Here is a 21,346-nt window from a genome sequence, read left to right on the forward strand (position 1 = left end):
GAGTGTTTGGAGATGAATCTCAGGGTGATGGTAGTGTTTTACAAGGACAGGACTAGAAATGAGTATATCCGAGGGACAGCTCAGGTTGAGTGGTTTGGAGACAAAGTTGTAATTATTTGGGTATGCTAAGGATGGATAGTGGACATACTGGACAAAGGATATTGAATATGGAGCTGACATGCAGGAGGAAAAGAGAGACCTCTGAGAAGATTCATGGATGTAGTGACAGAGAACAGAGATCCTAGGGATAGCGTGAGGTACTGTCACTAAGTAAGACAGATGCCGATGATCAGCTGCGGTGAGCCCTAAAAGAAGTAGCCAATACAAGAAAAAGAAGAAAAATAATTTTTACAGTCTTGTTTGTTACATTTTCTGTTGTCTTTTCACATGGAATAAAATTTTATTTATAAAATTTTGTTTGCTTAGATGTGGCTGGTTGTCTGATACATACTCCTGAATAGATTACTGATGGGTACAGAACCCTGAAAAAACATAAATAAAGAGTGGGTAAAACTCTCCCCTGAGATGTGTGCAAACCTGCTGACCAACTACAACATATGTTTTATTGTAAATGGACTGGTTCTTATATAGCGCTTTTCTACTCTGAGCACTCAAAGCGCTTTACATAACTTCACATTCACCCATTTAAACAAGCACTTTTTGCTTTGTTTTTCTATGTAAGTGCTTTCTAACTGTCACACAATATTGCTCTGCATCAGAGAGCAACATGCAGACTAGAGCAACCAACCTGACTAGGAGATGACCTCCTGAGCTACAGCCACCCCACAGCTACTGCTGTGCTTTTTCACAGAGTAATGTTTTGCTTGGGGATCAAATGTTTATTACACTCCATGACAAACCAATTTAAACTTTTGCGTATTGTGTTTTTTTTCTGGATTATTTGATCATTTTACCTCTCTCCGGTAACACTTTAAAACCTAGTGTATCATATTTGATTTGCTCTCCTGATATTTAGACTGTAGTATTGATATTTTAACCTTTGCCTTTTGGGGAGTTTTTTTTGAAACTTTTGAAAAACTTAAATGATACAATTTTAAGAATGATTGAAATACTGTATATTATTTTGGTGCAATCTTTTCAACTTTTTACCCACATAGATGGAAACTTGAGGTTGATTGCACGGCCTTTAAACTTATAAAAAAATATATATTTTTAAAGAGTTAAGTGTCAGTTTCTGCTCTTTGTGATCATCATCTTTTAGTTTTAGCAGGAATTCATGTGGTTTTTGAGCCAGACAGTTTGCGTGATGCTCACGTGTTGAAACTAAAACTAATCAAAATGTGGGAAACTGTCTGAATGTGTGGAAAAGAGTGAGGGAATGGGTGGAAAAGTGATATGCACTTTACCTGGACACCATGTTAATGAAAGGAATAACACTGCAGTCTATTTAATCTAATCATTAGACATTTTGCAGCTATTTGGAGGTTTGTTTTGCTGGAATGAATTGAAAAAGTTAAAAAAATCTTATTTTGCAAATCTTAACAGAATTACTGTCCAGCTAAAAACTGCATCTGCAATTTAAACACATTTACTCTGGAAACTGACAAGGCATCCAAACATTATTGTACTTTATTCACAAATTTCAAGATATACACAAAATTTCACATGGATATTTGGAGAGTGCATACATGAAAAACAAAGTTAGGAGGTCAGAAGATACAATAAAACCACCCACCCATTAAAGAAACCAAATGACATAAATAGAAAAAAAATCTAGTTTGCAGAAATTTCTAAACATTAAACTCTTACCTGTTACCTAAGCCTTGTTACCTACCATTATTATTTTGATATTTATATTTTAGATTTTTATAAAAGTAATGAAAAAAGGGAAATTCTTCATTGATTGAAATTTGTTTTTCAATGTAACAGATTGTGTTCATTCGCTTGATGATCACTGTTGCATTTGACAGACATTCTATTCACAATCTTTTTAAGGTCATGTAACCCCACTGACGGTGAAGGTGTGGCTGAGTCTCCGGGCTATAAATAAGTTGCTGAAGGCAGCAGACAGGCGAAGGCGAACATCAAGCCAAGAAGAAAAGTCCATGGCGTGAGGGCTGGACTTGGACTTGGACTTGGACTCGGACTTGGACCTCCTAATAAGAAATTAGAAAGGCATTCACGTTATTTGAATGACTAACAATGATCACTGAAAACACGAACTGCGACTGCAAATATTAGATTTTTACAGCTGACAGCACAGAGCAAAGATGAAAACTCAATTCAATTTTATTTATGTAGTGCCAAATCACAACAACAGTCCCCTCAAGGCACTTTATATTGTAAGGTAACTAGCACAAAGAGACTTGAACAGGCAGAAACTGTTGTCAGTCATGCCTGACTGCTCATCACTGTTTTTGTTACCTGTTAAAGTTCAGGTTTTCAGGTTATTTGCTGGGCTGGGGTCAGCTTTAGCATCACTCTGGTTCTTGGCTAGCTTAGCATTAGCATGCTAGCAAAGCGCCATGCTATTTTCCTTTTTTAAAAATAAATGTAATGTCCATATCCACACTGTTGACTGGACCACTGTTTTTGGCGAACTGAAATCAGCCGATTGATTGTAAGTGGAAACGTTAAGTGATATCAGACTTATGATTTCCAAGGAACTGAACCACTGGGAACTGATTCTCTACAAGGTTTGGTTCTCAGTTCCACTCCCAATTAATAGCTCAAATGGCTTCCAAGTTTTTCAAGTGTTATGCATTATTTTATTGTTTGGATTGTAAAAAAGGACATCAAAGTGTCCTTCTAAATGTTGTCTAAATACATTGTTAATTTCATTTTACCAAAAGGCATTTAAAGCATAGTCAAAGCTTTAAGAGCGGTATAAAATGCACTTACTTGTACATATGTCAGACTCTCTGAAGACGCCCATTTTGTCACTGGTTTTGACAGAGCTCAGCAGGCCAGTGCTCACATTCCCTTTAGCATACAGACAAAGTAACAGTGCTTACTTACACATATACCAGTGTACTTAGCATACTTAGAGTTTCACTGTTTTGTTATACTTCACAGAAACTGCTAGTTCAATGGGTTATTATGAAATGTGAATCTTTGTTGTACTGAAAGTTATGTTTCCCTTGATGTCACTTGGCTGACAAAAGAAATGCCCTTTCAATATTTTGGCTTGAATCAGAAAATAATGCCATGAGAGCAATTTCCGTAAGCCAGTTAAAGAACTTAATCGTTTTATTCTAATAAAAATGATCCAGTGGTGGCCTTGTGTGGAATTATTGGAATAGTAAACTCTTCACCTTTTAGGAGACCTGGGATAGTATAAATGCCTGTCATGTGATACAGTGTGTGAAAGCTGTGAAATTCTCCTCAGTTACCCCCTGGGACAAAGGAAGGGACAGAAAATGAGACTCCCAGTCTCAAATTACTTTTCATTATTCCAGGTTTGCGGAAGATTTTCAATACCCATTATTGTTCATTGTATCGATGTCCTGACAAAAAGCTTGGCCAGTCTAAAGCAGCTGAACCATTTACTGACATAGATGCTGTAACATTCACGCAAGACTAACATTAATATTGATAATACGAACAAGGGAACACTCGGGGACAAAGGCATATGACTCACACTGCCCCCTCATATAAATAATATATACATATATTATAAAATCATAACATAAATCAAATAATATTCGATTAAAAGTATGAAATAATAAACAAGAATGGAAAAAGTCTAATGTAACAGCCAGGCAACGGGAAATGAATTATATCAAAGGCATTGTTTTAAGTACTTGGTACCTGGGTGGTGCAGTAGTTCTAGATCAGTTCTAGGTGAGGAGTTCTTTGAGGCTATAGTGTGTGCAAATGTTTTGGACTGAATGGTGAAGAAATTGTATTATGTCTCTTAATCAAACAATAACTCAGGTTTGATATGTCAGATATTTACAATAAAATATGATTAAAAATTTACATTTGCAGTCTGAAGTTTGACTGTTTGAAGCACCCAATGTTATTTGGGCCAAAATATCTTCATTAAATTGTCAAAACAATAAACATGACCCGATAATTAGCTGGCCTGTTTGATAGTTGTCCATCAGCTAAATGTCTCTGTGGTCATAATAAAGCAGGGGAAAATGCTTTGGCTTTTCATTCTAAATCATCTCATGAAGCAGAAGATGCATGTGAGTTCCCAGAGTGTGGCTTAGCTTTCCAGGGGAACTCCTTCAAAACGTGATTGCAGGCAGTTCATAACAACCAGGAAATTTTCTGTTGCATTTGCATAAACTGTCATGTTCCGGCTAAGGATCGAGTAACTGCTGGTGTGACACCGAATTCCTTCACGATACACAAGTCGGGTATAAATCAAAAATAAATGCTAGAAGCACATTAGTCCACGACTGACATTTTCAATCTTGGAGAGTCTAACACACATTGACCCAAAGTATTTGAATTCAATTTTCAAAATAATAAAAATCCTCTGGTAGATCACACTTATAGCCTGTTTGAAAACATCAGCTAAAGTTCTCTGTTCATAATAAAATAATCATTATTGCAGTGGGAAAAAGTTTCAGCTTGTCTTTATTTCAAATCATCTGATGAAGCATGTTGAATTCCTAACATACCTTGCCAAAGACACCTGTAAAAGACAACTGTCTGACATTATAGCCTACCAGAGGCTGTAGTGTACTTTGTATTTCTTCAACAAACTTTAAATTGTTAACAATATTCACTCTACCTACTGATAGCTCAGTAGGTAGAGTGGTGGCCCCATGATCGGAAGGTCGGGGGTTCAACTCTACTGAACGGCTACCCTGAGGTACCCCTGAGCAAGGTACCGTCCCTACACACTGCTCCCCGGGCGCTGCATTGGTGGCTGCCCACTGCTTCACTGGGTGAATGGGTTAAATGCAGAGGAACTATTTCCCTATGGGGACTAACACATACACATTATTATTATTGAAATACTTGTATTAATACTGACATTATGACACCTTCTCACATCATCGTGTTGTTCCTTTTTTTGGTTGCCAAATATGGAAGTTTGATTACATTTTTTCTGCCTTACCAGATATCATGAAGTTGACTTGCTGACATGTTCCCCCAGATACAGACTGAGGAGATGTGGGCAAGATAGTAACTCTTGCCAGGTTCATTTGCAGTACGTCAGCGACCCTGTTTCGGAAGTCATACCTGGACATAAAGACACCAACATCCACTTTAACGTCATACAAACACTTGAGCTCTACAACAACAACTATTTAATACAGCACTGATAAAAGGGTTATACAGTGCACTATGTACAGAACAGTTTTATAGAACGTCTACGCAAATGGCCTCCAGCAAGCAATTAAAGTGTCTTGAGTGATTTAGGATTACATGAAAAGTATTCATCATGCAGTATGTTGTAATTACACTCACCGGCTGAATGTAGTCACATTGGGAAACGTCTGCGCTGCTGATGGGGATTCAGGGAGGATGTCGGCACAGGCTGTGATGTTTTCTCCATTCTTCAGCACTAAAGATCTGAAGACCACTAATAACACACACAAAACATAACGAACAATTAGACTTAACAAAGTAAACTCACCTCTTTGGAGATTTTGAAGTTTTGTATTTGCTGTTATCACTGATCACATATGGTGACTCATTTCACCTGTGCTGTCTCCAGAGAGGCGAATAATGCTGTCAGTATAGAACTGTCTCTGTGTCAGGCTAACCATGCCATGTCTTACAGATATCTCCCCCACCACGCAGCTCAGTGGGTTTTCTAAAGAACAGGTGGGTCTCTGCAAGTGGAAGCGAAAAAGAAAGAAGTGATTTGCACAAGTTAGAGGAAGAGGAAGTGAGAAGTTAGCAATATTCTCCGGTTATTGACCAATTGCATCACTGGTCCCATTAAGTAAAAGAAATGTTCATATTATGTCTTATACATATATTATATGCTTACATGTAAACATTTGAAGAAAAACATGTAGAGATTATTAGATGAGCACATGTCAATCATGTTAGCATTACAATTATTTAGGCAGGTTTAAGTTGATCATGATCCTTTGCAAAATCTTTTTCATATAAAGCCAATAATTTGGTCGTTGAGATTATTTACTTTTGATAATTAGTGCAGTTTTTAGCATCTTTATACTATTATATACATTCATATACCCTTACAAGCATAAAAATGTACTATTATATTTACACTTTAAACTGATCATCTTCAGGGCAGCCTTTGAATCTTAAATTCAGTGAAATTCCGAATTTTCAAACTGAGGAACTAAAGAAACTTGTAATTAGACTCAGACTGGCCCCTTATTACAATATGTGTCCCCAAACCGCCAGGAAACAGCAACCCTTCTGGACTTCCTTCAAGTAACTTATGGTCAAACTACCTGGCCAAACTCTTTTTTTCTTCCACTTTTTTTGCTTTCAATTTCTCATTTCTTAAGCGTGTTGTTTCTGTTTTATTTCGTTTTTGCGTCCTTTTTACGCAGATAAGATTAGGATCTCACCATCGATGTCATGTTGAAGGGATTGAATGTGTCTCCCACACTGTTGCACCCGGTGTCACTGGAGCCAACTCGATTAGTTGTGATGAACAAGGAAGCTGTTGATTTCTTCAGTTTGGGATAAAATACAGGTGTGAGAATCGATGTCTTTTAACACATCTATCCCATTAAAGGCTTAAAGAGAGTTTCACACTGATGGGTGGCAGATGAACACTGAGTTTTGTGATGGTGGCCAATATAATTTTTTTGCATGCATGTAGATTATATAAAGCTGTACTTACATTATCCCCCGCAGATGACTTAAGGTTCACCTCCAGAGTAACATCGCTGCTACTCCCATCGAGGAACACCTGCTGTTGCTGGGATGAGGAAAACAAAGTGCTTACATTACAAAGAAGGAATCTCATAGTTCAATCGCAACTAAACACTTGCTTTGCTGAAGCATGAATGCCGTTAAAATGAACCGAGTATAGATTTGTGGATACTGCTGTCCACCTTTAAGTGTAAAGGTATTTCACTATGACATTTCATTTCACTTTTCTTTTGATTCTCAGTCTGTCTGAGTGAAACCACTCTATTTTGTTGCAGAACAACATTGATTACTCAAACTGCCTACTTCTCTTTAATCATATAGGCTGTTTAGAGATACTGCAATCTCTTCTCTCCATTAGTGTAGTGCAGAGCTCAGTATGGGGCCTCTGGAGGGCAGCTGCCAGAGACAGCTGTTCCCTTGGTGAGCTTTTAGTTTGGTGAAACCGCACGTACCATTAGCCAGCGGATAGATGCTAAGCTAATGCTCTCGTCCCCCTCTTCCTTTTGCTTCCTGTTGCAAGCTATCGTAGGCATAATGAATTCTGTCCAGTGCAGCAGAAATACACTGTCATGTTTTTGTGGCAGCTTGGCTCCAAATAAGTTAGCAATGATAAAGAAACAATTGTTCTGCTCTTAGGCTATCAGATATATTATACTACGACTCATTCACTCATCTCATTCAATTATAACTTCTTTTGTTTCTCTGTCAAACTGGTCTCAATACAGTATTTTACACACTGCTAGTAAGATTAGCAACCTTTTACAAGTGGGTAGCAGTTAAATACACCGCTTTAGATGTGGTGTATAAGATAAGAAAAGCTGCTGTCTTTCTAAAAGAAAGAACTCCACATGTTTTTACATTTCAGCCTTCTTTGTTTTTACAGAGAAACTGGCGAAAAAAGTTGAATCCTCTGTGGGAAATCATGCCTGTGATGTTAGCATCAGTGTGAGCTAAATATTAGAAATGTAAAACCTTTTGTTAAAATGTAAAATCCAAAAGAAGGGAGCTCATGAGATTAAAATAGCATATGCCTCACCTGATCTTGAAGCCATTAGTAATGCAAAGGAATGCAGTGTTAAATGAATGTAGTACACACTCCCTAACTTGTCTGATTAGATGGCAATCAAACTGGTTTTTTTTACATTTGTTGCAAGAGATAATTGCATGGCTTTGTTGTTGTTTTTTCCACTTCAGATATGTTCACTTGTTAAACACTTATTCATATACAGTAAGTCATTATCTTTTAAATAGAACCTTTTGTGTTAAGTTGGGGTCGGCTTCATCCTCTGTGGCCCCTCTGCTTTGGGGTGTTCCACAGGGATCTATTCTTGGGCCGTTATTGTTTTCATTGTACCTCTTGCCCCTTGGCGCGATTTTCCGAAAGCATAAAGTGCCATTCCATCTATACGCAGATGACTGCCAGCTCTACTTACCTTTTAGTCATTCTGATAGTCTCCCAACTGGACCTCTGCTTGACTGCCTTACTGATGTCAAAGCATGGATGGCAAACAACTTTTTAAATTTTAATGATCGGAAGACAGAAACAATTTTATTTGGCCCAAATCGTTCTTCTCATACTCTGGATGTTGATCTTGCAGCTTTGACTTCCCAACTAAAGAGTTCGATCACAAATCTCGGAGTTAAAATTGATTCTGCACTCACCTTTGATGACCATGTAAACGGGGTGGTAAAATCAGCATTTTATCACCTCAGACGTTTATCAAAGGTTAAGCCCTTTCTTTCCAAGCGTGACTTGGAAAGCGTTATTCATGCCTTTATTACCTCACGTTTAGATTATTGTAATTCTCTTTTAACAGGGGTTGGGCAGGGCACTTTGTCACGCTTGCAATTAGTGCAAAATGCTGCGGCACGATTTTTAACTGGTAGAAGAAAATTTGATCACATCACTCCGATTTTGGCCTCTTTACACTGGCTTCCAATTGAATTCAGGATCCGTTTTAAAGTCCTTTTATTGGCTTTTAAATCTCTAAATGGTCTGGCACCTGTTTATTTGTCTGATTTGTTGAAGCCCCACGTCCCCACTCGTTCCCTTCGGTCAGCTGAGCAGTTGCTGCTTTCGGTCCCAAAGTCACGGCTGAAACTTAGAGGAGACCGAGCGTTCTCTGTTGCCGCGCCGATGCTTTGGAATAACCTTCCTCTCCACATTAGACAGGCTGCATCAGTGCCCGTTTTTAAGTCTTTATTAAAAACCTATTTTTATTCCCTGGCTTTTAACTCTGTGGGTAACTGACATTTTTATTTTATTTTATTTTTTTTATTTTTATTTATTTATTTTTATTTTTTTATTGTTTTTTAACTTTATTGCTATGTCTGGTTTTATTACTATGTGCATATTAGTATTGTACAGCACTTTGGTCTACCAGGTGTGTTTTTAAAGTGCTATATAAATAAATAAATGATGATGATGATGATGATGATGATGATGATTATTGTTTTGTGAGGAACCATTTAGTCACAGAAAAATAGAAATTATTGAAATTAATAGACCAAACGAAAGAAAGAAAGTAGATGAGAAACATGAGATGAGCACCAAACACTTTATCTGTAATGATTCTTACCAGTCTAACTGTCCCAGTCACTGTACCATTAAAGACAGCCTTGGCAATAACCCATTCACCATCTGTGAGTCTATCAGCCAAGATGTTGGCACACCTAATTCTGTAAAAAAACAAAAAACAAAACACATAAACTAAGAGAAGATAAGAAAATCGTATCATGTTCTGACATCTAGGAGGATCTTCAACAAAGTATTTTGCTGAGTAATTCTTTGTCATGGCACAAAACACCAGGAAGTTATGTCCGCAACTGACATTTTACACTGGTGTCCTCGAAAGACTGACACGTTTTTGTTTCTGTGCCAGAAGTCGGTCTCTCAACTTACATATCTGGTTATTCTGCATAAGGACTTGCAACTAACCAGACCTTTCACTTGTTGGAGTTGTCCCAAATGATAAATACTTCCTCTTTTTTGCAACAGATACCAAGTATTTAAAAATAAAAGATTAGCTAACAATTTTATTTCTAAAAAAAAAGACGATGTGGTAACCTGTGTATGACATTGCTTTCTTTTCTTCCCTTTTAATTTTGTGCTGCGTTATGTTCTTTCTTTCTCTCTGCTAAGAACACAAATAGTAAAGTACACATTCTCACCTTGCTCCACTGACATTGTGAACCACCAGCGACCTTCCCACTATGCTGTAGGGTCCAGTCATCGACATGTCAGGGTCCATGTATACAGCTTCAAAGTTGTTTTGATCATTAAGTGTGCCGAACTTCCCGCTGATGTCTCCCATCTCATACTGGTCCACAGTGCCAACTCCAGGAGGGGGGGATTGTGATACGTTCCAGGCTAGTGGGTTGAAGTGGCCCTGGATGTTTGCATTTGAACAGGGCTCTGCACTGCCTGGGTTGAGGGGCAACACGTGGACATGATAACCACTAGCTATGGAGTTCAGGCTCATTAAGGAAACATTTATAGTTGTGGGACCTTGTGGCACAGCCCGGGAGAAACCCACTTGTCCATCAGAAACTCCAGGGCCAAACCATGTACCTAAGCTAGCTTTGGGAACTTGCACCAATGTGACATTGGCACAGGCTATTCTTGGCCCGCCTCTTTCTGCTTGATGGATGACCACAGAGCGGCCAATAATGCCGGGCATGGGCACCCAGGAGGTGACATCAGTGAAGAAGTATTTTGCTGCCACTACCTCTAACGTGGTTCCAAGATCAAGGGTACTGTGTTTGCCGGCGAGGTCTCCAACCTCACAGGATAGGGGACCAGATGGGTTACAGTGGAGGGAATAGCTGGCATCAATGGTGATGTTGAAGGGGTTCCAGTGACCTCCAGTTGTGGTACAGCGGCCTTGATCATCATCCCTCTCTGAGCTGATTGGGTAGACGTGAACATGCCAGTTGTGGTTTTTGGTTGGTGTTGTAGGATTTCCGTATGCCAAATTCAGAAATATGGATACATCAGAGAGGGGGTTGTTCACCAGCTGTGTGAACCAGACCTCACCAACCACAGGGCTTGAAAATATGGCTCTGCCTACAATAACCTCGCCTGGATAGCTGATACTCATGCAAGCAAACCTCGAACCATTTGGTTGGTGAATGACGACTGAGCGACCTACAATGCTGTTCTTTCCAAACAGAGGGAGATTGAAGTCTGTGAATGTCATGTCCACCATATTTTTGCCTGCTATGCTCCCGTGCTTGGCACTGAGGTCACCCACCTCATACATGTCATGTGTTGACCCTGGGACTCTTGGGTAAGTTGGGCTACTTCTGTTCAAACGAAATGGATTCCAGTGGTCACCTATACTATCATTTGAACACCGGTTTGTTAATGACCTAACAGGAAAATCGTGGACATGGTAAAAGGCAACATTGCTCTGTAAATTGGTCAGATTGACACTCAACTCTGTGAGATCAAAAGGGGAAGCCTGACGAAAACTGAAGTATCCTTTGATCCCATTCATGTTCACATCAGCTCTAACCTGTTTCACTGGCACATTATAGATCTGAGCACAACTGAAACTTGACCCCACCCTAAGGAAAAGAAACCCATTTGTGGTTTGGAAGCTACTGAGGTCCAGACGGGATTTCTGGAGCTGCAAAGGGGTCCCGACCTTTACGGAACCCAGAGGAGTCAAAGATGCATTATTTAAGCTTTTAAGTAGAATATCACAGTTTGCAACAGTACTTGTAGCTCTATAGAGCGTGACATTAGTTTGCGAGGCATTAACTTGACCGATCGTCACAAGATCTGCAAGAACCCTGGAGCTGGCGTTATCCATGTTATAACGGATATAAACGTTACCCGCGATGGGCCCATAGAACCTGGCCTGACTAGTTACGAGGGTCTGACCTTGACTTACAACTGTGCATACTTTAGTTCCGTTACACGTTTGCAACGACAGTGAGAAGTCATCAAGGTTTTTTCTTTGCGCAAAGAGTTCGGACACATTGATGTTAGAATTTGAGGCAAGATCAGCAGTAAAAGTGAAGACGCTGGAGCCGATATTTTGTTCAGAACAGGGCTGAGCAAAGTGGCCATACATGACGGGAAACTCGCTGAGGGAAATGTTTACTGAACGACAGGATCCAGCCCCAGACACGTTGACAGTGGCCATCTGAGACATTGAGTTAAACTGCACCAGCCCAATGACTCCTCCCATGTTCAAAGGTGCCAGAAACTGAACACAGGAAATGGAATCTGAAAAAGAAGACAAGGAAAAGCTAATTGCCGCGGCATTACTACAGCTGTCAATGCACAAGCACTGAACAAAAAAACCCCAGCACAAACATCCTTAAAAGCTTAAAAAAGGATTAAAAAAGAAATCCCCTCAAGACATATTACAACCTTGACATGACCAAGAAGTTGAATATTTAATATACTAAGAAGTCAAGTTTCTAATCGGTCTTTTCTGAACTGTACACTGGGCCTCATCTGATTTCCAAAGTAGCAGAAGATTTTTCATCCACGTCTTACAGTAAAAAACCTTGAATAAAAACGAACACAAAATCAGCTGTTGACCATAAACATGTACCTGACCTTTACACCCCCACATTTTGTAATAATATAAAAACACCACACTTTATGTGCATTAGACAGAAATGATGAATATTCCACTTAAGGCCAGATTGTCTGACGAAGGTATGAAAAAACACAGATAACAATTGCTTAGTTGTGTGTGACCAGTCTATTTAAGAAAATATGAGCGCCACACAGGTGGCAGCACAGTAGTTTCTGAGAAAGTCAAAAAAATAGTTACATAATATGATAATGTGTTTATTAAAAAATATGGGTAGATAATTTTGTTGGGAATATAACATTTGTCTCATATGTAGAACAAATTTTATATTCCATTTGTAGAAACACTTTTAAAACATTTTTACCATATAGTAGAGAACTACTTGATAAGTTTGTATGCATAAGGTAGAAACACTGGTTCACATTTGAGTTTCTGTTCCCAATTATCTGTTACCACCAGCTTTCATTTCTTTATGTTATTCAGAGACTAAAATGGGGAAATTCTACTTTTACAATGTGTTGCCCTGGTATAAATACCTTCTAGTAGCCCTATTTTGATTTCCATTTCCATTCTAATTTAAAATGACACTATATTGATTCACAACAAAAGAAAATCACCCTCTTTATTTTCAAAGCTTCTATAGTCAAGTGAGTAGAAAATCTCCCATTATTTAGAGTGAAGTGGTAAAATCTAACATAACTGTCCTATAACTAGTTAGTTTTAAGGTGTAAGTGTTGACATACCAGAGCAACAACAGATTGGGGTCTTTTTGCAAACCCAAAACTAAATATTCATTAAATACCTTACACCATAAGTAGGTACTATTTTTCTCTGGATCACCATCCTGCTCTGACAATCATCTTGTAATAAGCCTGATTTTCTTTTGAAAATAAAGCAAGTGACAGATGGGAATATGGTTGACAAATCAAAAGGCAGCATGTTCAATGCAGTGTATGTAGACCTCTAATGGCAAATTTCTTAACTAGTTTCAAGCGGTCAGAGTTCAACTTTAACATCCCCTGTAAGAGATGCAGCATACTAAGCTTTGATCTTGAGCAGCTCAGATATCTACTGGATGACTGACTTCAAAATACATTAATCATTACAAACAGTTGCTGTTAAATGATAACTATTTGGCAACATGCTTCTAACACCTTTCTTTGAAAAACATTCATAAGAAGAAAATGAGCACATGTGAGTTAAAATAAACTAGGTTGCTCAATACATAAATCATTCATAATGTCCATTTGGCCTAACTGGATAAGAAGATTAAAAATTACTCACCAAGCAAAAGAAACAGCAGAGTAGCACTGAGAAGGGACATGTTGTCAGATGTGTCTAAAACACAGAATAAACAGAAAATATTGAAAGTGCAGGTTTGGGGGGGAAAAGTCACAGCAGAAAAAGTTCAGTTATGGCAAATTAATGGACAGACTCTTGGTATGTGTCTCTCTGCTTTCTAAGAGTCTTTCATGTGTGACTCAAAAGCATGCAGCCTCCCTTGCACTTCTGTTTATAAGCTGCAGTCTGTGCTCTCCCAGCCTCTGATTGGTCCTCATGTGGGGAACAGTGTCTCATTCACGTGGGTAGGGGAGGGATGTCTGGCAGGATGGTTAGAGGCGGCTCACTTGATGACGTTCATTTTACGGAAATGTACAGGCTTTGAAAAGAACTTCATGGCCTTACTAATGTATTTTAAAATACAATAGTAAGCTCAAGAACATTTTTGAGACTTAAAATAATAATCTTTCATTGTGGACTGAGTTGAAAGTTTCTTAGTCACAGGATCTATTACACGTTGCTCTTTGTAGCATGCACCATAACATTTTTTAATGTCGCTACCTAAAATCATAAAAAATAAATGCAGCATGAAAGAAAACAAAAAAATGCAGCAGATTAAGCAGTTTTGATTTATTTTTTTAACTGTTTTTTTTTCATTGTGATCTGAATAACTTGAGCAACAACAAAGGAAGTTTAAAGTTCCCAATGTTAAACTCACAGAGGAACTTTGAAGTCTACTCTTACACGAGAGCCACAGCTCTTTGAACACGCTAATGCTTCTACATTTCTACTTTAAAATTCCCCTTTTGCACCCTATTTCTACCTCTTCCCTTTTTTCTACTTAAAAAGTATACGAAAACCAAAACTGCTACTCTGACAAAGTTCAAGGGAAAAACTGAATAGCAGAAAATAGCAACTTTATTTAAAAATAGCAGCTTAATGGCCCATCACCGTATACAGAGAGTAGGCAATCGTAGCTCAATATAGGCAACTGGAAGGGAAGCAGATACATTAAAGTCATGGTATTGTTAGTTGCAGTATACGCAGAGTAAGGTGAACTTCCCCACAGAAGTGTGGAAGAAGAAGGATAGTGGAATAACATATTAGAAGAACTTGAATGAATTAAAAAAAAAAAAAGAAATCTGTGTCTTTCCTCTCAGTTAGCTCCATTTACTTCTGTGTGAAGAAGTTGTCTTAACTGCAAAAGACCATGATGGACATGATTAAAACATATGCCACAAATAACTCCCCAGTTATGTGTAAAAGACAAGACGATCATTTTGAAGCAAGCAGAATCATAGTGTCATGGTTTGGTTTAGGTTTCCCACTCAAAACACTTCACATTCTTAAGACATGCTACAAAACATGGATAAAGCTTAAAGAGCAAATAGGCTCACTTCTGTCACCGACTGATAGAAATAATCTTTTTAAAAAAAGACTTTTTGCTTCTAACAACTACTTTACATGAACGTTGCCTAATTTAATCTGTTCTAAACACCTTGTATTTGTACGCACACAGAGACGTTAATTTCCAAAGTAAACACACAGAAGATAACACTTCCAAGAAGAACTCAGATACCTCTAAAAACATGTTTTGTCACATAGATTTACAGGATCTGGCACTAATGTGAAAATGACTTTGCAATTACTCTGAGAGTTCATTGTTATGCTGCATATGATGGCATGAGGAAAAATGTCAACGACACAAAGCATGTCAAGCCTGTTCAGATGTTTTTAAAGCTATCATTGATTAAGCCAACAGTTAAGCAACTGCGCCTACATTATTCACACCTCATTCATAAATTACTCTAGGTGGATGATGATGGTTAACATGAATTTACTGTCATATATCAAACAATGCTTTATATTCGGCCACAGTGTTCATCCACGTCACGTGTTTTCTTGCATCAGATGTTGGAAAAAATCTTTTTCTAAGTCTGATCCGGTGTCCTAATGAATCAAAGTCACTTCAGATCATTTAGCTGGTGGTCATGAAATTACTGGAAGTAGCCATGAAAGTTAGAACCAGGGTACTTTGGTACAGTATTTTTCAAATTGTAAATTGAAACTGCAAAGTTCATAAGAAGTTTGCGCACGCAAAAAAGGAAGCACGGATTATATGTAGGAATGTTGTAAATTAAAATTTATAGGTTCTCCACATATAAAATCTCCAACTTGTACCATATATAGTTTTTAAAAAGCCTGTTATTGTAACAATAAACAATTTCAGCTAGAACTATAATTTTAAGCAGGCAAAAACATACAGGTCGAAAGACATTTATGTTGTGTTACATTCACACTTTGTCAGTTTATGGAAGGATGAGGTGCGCAGCAAAGCCTGTATGGTACCCTGATGTGAGAGCCCATGAGCTGTTTCGTGTACTGGAGGGCCTTTGAAGAGGTTCAGGTGTCTCTGGCTTGCTTTGGTCACTGATTGCAGCATAGACTTGAATGACGACATTGCTGTGTATACACAGGTTTGTCACACTCACACACACATGAGTAAAATAAATAATGACTACTAAATATAGGGAAAACGGAAAGAGGGCAGTCATAGCAGTTACAGTAATAGCAGCACAGGATGGATGAGAGCGCGGTAAAGTTAGAAAAGCCAGAATAAAGAAGGATTTTCAATATCTCTCCTCTCACTTGACTGCAACAACTGTAGTTTTTTGTTGTTGTTTTAAATTATAAAGAACTTTTGAAGAGGATATGAAAAGCTCTGTTCTAGGATGCCCTCTGGACCCAGTGGAGGTGGTGAGCAGTGTTGGTCAAGTTACTTGAAAAAAGTAATCAGTAACTAATTACCAATTACTTCCCCAAAAAGTAATCCCGTTACTTTACTGATTACTTATTTTCAAAAGTAATTAATTACTTAGTTACTTTTTAAAAACACGATTTACAACCTGAATAGGTGATAAAGCGATAGATCTTTCAGCCCAATTCTACTTTTTCTGCATAATCCATCATACAAAATGTAATCAAATGGAAAAGTCTCTTTTTTTAACTTGTTTTATTAGTTTTAACCTTTTAACTTTATGCATCAAGCAAAAATTTAATTATATGCAACATTCTCTGACTAGAAGAAATTAGTTTAACATTTAAACTTATTTTCTGCACATTCCAGCATATAATTTTTTTTTTGTGTGTGTTTACACTCAGTCTTTCAAATAGATGCAAGTAAAACACAGCAGAAAATAAATAACATCAAAGACTAGCGGTCCTGTTGCTCTATTTTCACCTGTAAAGCAGGAGTAGGGTAGGCGGAGGTTTACCCTGGTGCAGGTGTGCCGCAGCGGTCAGTGGAAGAATCCACGAGATTCTCTGTGAATTTCCCATTACGTCGTAGCGCACTCGTGCTTGCTTGGAAGTTTAGGGGTTTTTTCGCTGTAAAAAGAAGTTTTCTTCCCACGCACAACGGACACTAATGTTTTTGTCACTTTTTATGGAATCAAACCCAAAATAAGGCCAGTACTTCCACGCTTTAAACGCTGCACGCTCATACTCTCTCCCGCACTCGATATATGATCCATTGTTGATCTGCACACAGCTGTTGTCACCAACGTCGCACTCACTTATGTCACTGTCATGAGACATTCTCGCAAAAAAAATAAAAAAATCACGGTTTTAGTAATGCAGCGTTCCTACTGGAAAGTAACGGTAATCTAATTACCGTTTTTGCAACAGTAATCCCTTACTTTACTCGTTACCTGAAAAAAGTAATCAGATGTAACGCGTTACTGCCCATCTCTGGTGGTGAGTGACAGGAATGGTGGCTAAGCTGTCATCCCTGTTGGACAACATCTCCCACCCCATGCAGGAGACTGTGACAGCACTGAGCAGCTCCTTCAGTGGTTGCAGCACCCACGATGTGGGACGGAGAGATTTCGCAGGTCTTTCCTCCCCACTGCTGTCAGACTCCACAACAAAGACTTCAACTGATCAAACACACACATCCACACATGTGCAATAACACTAAGTGCAATACTCTTTTCTGGTATCGTTGTATTTTTACTCAGTTGTATGCAGCATTTGTATTCTATTTTTATCCTATTGTATATTTTATTCTATTTTATTCTACTGTATATAGTATTTTATTTTATTCTGTACAGTTGTGTACTGTATTTATTCTTATTATATTCTAATTTTGGTTTCATAACTTTTGCACTGTCCACTTCCTGCTGTGACAAAACAAATTCCCCACGTGTGGGACTAATAAAGGTTATCTTATCTTATGAAGATTTTTTAGTCCAGAAACAGTCCTTTGACTCTGCGTTAAAGATAAGATACTCACTGACATTTTGTTGTAAGGAATATTAATATTAAAACATCATTCCCCACTCAAAAACGCTCAAATTCTGACACAAAGAGAAATTAATAAAATGGATTATGCTGTTGGGGGAAATTAGATATTTTCTCTCGAGCCTTTTTGTGTCTAACCTGAATTTTCTGAAAACATGAACATTGCCCAGTTGTGTCCATCACATGCCAAAATAAATAAATCAACAAAAACTACTTTAACACCTTAGCAGGTGTTCAAATTACATCAATTCAACTTCAGATGAACTACAAAATATTACATTTATTTATATTAAATAAATATATATAATAATCATAAAATCAGATGTAGCATGTGAAAAAACTCCCCCCTGACACAGTAGCTTGTAGAACTACTTTAGAGAGCAACACGTTTAAGTAACATCCATGTTTTCTAATTGTTTCTTGCATGATTGTGGAGGAATTGTGGCTTCACGTGTCCCTTCTTCACCCTTCTATGCAACAACACTTGCTTCTCCAAGGCCATTCACACTTGAATGCTCCCAACCAGAAAAACCAAAAGTTCTGATTTCATAGATGTGGTCACATTTGCTGATCCTCAGTTAAACTGCTAAATAATAACACAGCGTAATAGGTAAAGTTTTCTAGTTCATTGGTGATGTATTTAACTAATTTTAAGACCTGCCAAAGACCTGATTATTTTTTAAATTATGTCCTGACAAATAAAATATTAGAAGACAAAGAGGCTGTAAATTATTTTTACGATGTCTGTAATGCAAGCTGAAAAACGTTTTGATATGCATAAGGATATTTTTTAGAGCACTACGGTCCCTCTAAAAACAAGCAGTCTAACCAGGGCTCATGTGAAGTGATGCAAATTTTAAAACATTCCCTTTACAATTAACAAAACGATTCTCTTATAATGGAGCCCATTGTTAACATGTTGGTAAGATGCCATCATAAACAATCTCCCAACTTCCCGTACGACGGGTACTCAAAGTCACTTTCAGTATCACTGTGGTTCTATGATGATTGATTGGTGTGCAGCACTGTATGACAATGACTGGCAACGAATGCCTTTAGATGAGTTAACAGATTTTTTGGGGGTTATACAGTGTGCAGCCTCACATGACACTCAATGGCAAAGAACTGGATCATACTACGGGGTGGGGTACACTAGTCTATGGTAGGGCTGACAGCAGGGGTCCTGCAGGTTTTAGATATGTCCTTGATCCAACACCACTGATTTAAATGGCTAAATGACAAGGGACTCTCCACCATTTGACCTTAGAACTGAAGAAGCTTCTCGGATGAGAGGTGAAACGTCTTCAAGCAACTTAAAGAAGTCCAGACGCTTTTCTTTACAAGCTCCTTTGACTACGATGACCTGGATGACTGAGAACCTTCACAGACAAGATTAATTGAAAGCTTTTTATTTGTATCATTAATCCAGGGATTCTGAATAATTTAATAACAGTTACAGTAATCCACATTCTTATGCCATAACAAGAATTATAACTGAAATGTACTTTCTTAAAGCTTTTCTCCAAATATTTAAAAACTGAGCTAGTATTCAAATATCCAAAATGCATTTCCGCAAATCAAAGTAATCTGGAACTGATATTCCAAATTACTAACATTTGTACCCCCAAAACGTTGCATTTTTTCACCATGTCTTTTGAGAAACATTTTTGTCATGAGGTCCATTCTGTACTCTGAATGATGGCATGAAAGAGTGAAACTATATCATATGACTTATTGCTGTATGCACAAGAAAAATGTTTCTGCATTTGAGGAATTGAGAGTAATCTTTAAAGCTTAGATCATTTAAGGTGGAAATAAATATGGAAGTTTCTGAGCAGCAAACAGGTCTGACTGGAGGAGGATGATAGAATACGACATCTTAGTAGAGGTAGTCCATCGTAGAGGAAATAAAGGCTGGATCGTGCATCAGTTTTGCATGTTGCAGCAGCTTGCATGCTTAAAATTTGCTTAGATGCAGCAGATAATGTAAAATTAAATTCTGACATTTGGAAAATGCAGTTTTTGAACATACAAATTGGCACTTAGAACGTTATACTTAGCTCATAAGACTTTACACCAGCGAAACTACGCATGATTCTGATATTTTTTTCCTCTGTTAGTGCTGTTAAGATTTGATTTTTAATTATTTTTCCTCTTTGGGCTTTTTTAAACCTTTATTCTGTAGCAGTGAACAGTAGAAAGAGAAGAGAGACAGCATGAAAAGACATGCAGCGAAGGACAAGTCAGACTGGAACCTGTGCCTCATGCCAAAAGTTAATTGAAAAAAATCTTTTATTCATTCTAGTTATAAATTGCTGTCGTCCACAATTTCCACAATTTCATTCTACTATGTAAAATGACAAAAAAGATCTTTAATCCATTTAATCCTTTTTGCTTTTTGTCTAGAAAGAAATGGAGAGTGGCCTTTGTTGTTTGTATGTGCGTGTATGTGTGTGCATCTGTGCGTGTAGAATTGGGAGCAGTTGTTTTACATTGATTTTACCAGTAGATGGAGTCAGCGTAGCGTGAGTTATGCGTTTTTCTTTCTGCTGAGGTTACTGTTTGCTGAATAAGTTTTCATCCCATGCATCTATCCATCTATTAATCTATCTACTACGGGGTGGGGTACACTAGTCTATGGTAGGGCTGACAGCAGGGGTCCTGCAGGTTTTAGATATGTCCTTGATCCAACACCACTGATTTAAATGGCTAAATGACCAACTCCATGTCGAAGTTGAAGTTCTCCAGAGGCCTTGCAACGAACTAATCATTTGATTCCGGTGTGTTAACCCAGGGTGATGTCTAAAACCTGCAGGACACCGGCCCTCGAGGCCTGGAGTTTGTGACCCGTGGCTTACACAGAGAGACACACGTACAGCTAATTTAGAATCACCAGTTAAACTAACTCCAAGCATATCTTTGGACTTTGGGAGGAAGAAAACATGCGAACATACAAACATACAAACTTAGGATAAACCCAAGTACACATCATCATCAACTATCATGATAATTTAAACAGCTCCACGCAGAGTGCCAAAGGCAAGCTTAACATTACAGAACAGTGCCGTTCAAGTATATCGTACAATAAAGAGCAAATAAGTTAACGCCCACATGTAACAGTATTCCCAAGAGACATATTTAATTTGTTAATGTAGTGTGCATGCAGCATGCGAATAATCTACAGACACTCACAGCATATTTAAAACGTCCAAAATCTATTTTAAAACTAATGTTTATGTGATTAAACCGTGAACCGTGAAACAGAGCTTTTATATTCACCTTCTGGTTGAATCAGGTCAAAATATAAATAATACACGTCAACAACAGCACGCCTGGATCACGTGCGCTCAGTCTCCTGCGAGGGATTTGCAAAAAAAATGCACCGCCTACTTCAGCACATTTCACTTCCTGCTATATTGTGA

General features: G+C 38.1%; 1 protein-coding gene across 1 annotated transcript; it reads right to left on the reverse strand.

Annotated features, from left to right (window-relative positions):
- Positions 1-1,572: 1,572 nt before the first annotated feature.
- cusr (Copper-only SOD repeat protein) lies at positions 1,573-21,312 on the reverse strand. Its single transcript, XM_082536855.1, has 11 exons — positions 21,204-21,312; positions 13,626-13,679; positions 9,958-12,022; positions 9,366-9,465; positions 6,755-6,832; positions 6,477-6,581; positions 5,627-5,759; positions 5,392-5,506; positions 5,039-5,163; positions 2,863-2,943; positions 1,573-2,117 (listed from the first exon to the last, which is right to left on the reverse strand). The coding sequence occupies exons 2-11, from the start codon at positions 13,663-13,665 to the stop codon at positions 2,002-2,004; spliced, it is 2,958 nt and encodes a 985-aa protein (XP_082392981.1). The 5' UTR covers positions 13,666-13,679; positions 21,204-21,312; the 3' UTR covers positions 1,573-2,001.
- Between the last annotated feature and the right edge of the window lie 34 nt (positions 21,313-21,346).

This window comes from Aulonocara stuartgranti, assembly GCF_965226115.1.
Source record: "Aulonocara stuartgranti genome assembly, chromosome: 6".
In the NCBI taxonomy this organism is placed as follows: domain Eukaryota; kingdom Metazoa; phylum Chordata; class Actinopteri; order Cichliformes; family Cichlidae; genus Aulonocara; species Aulonocara stuartgranti.

Coding starts and splice junctions, on each gene's coding strand:
- cusr (XM_082536855.1), bottom strand. CDS start 13,665: ATGTCCCTTCTCAGTGCTACTCTGCTGTTTCTTTTGCTTG. Junction 5,760..6,476: donor CCTTCAACATGACATCGATG/GTGAGATCCTAA, acceptor TTCCACTTGCAG/AGACCCACCTGTTCTTTAGA. Junction 5,164..5,391: donor AATGTGACTACATTCAGCCG/GTGAGTGTAATT, acceptor CTTTATGTCCAG/GTATGACTTCCGAAACAGGG.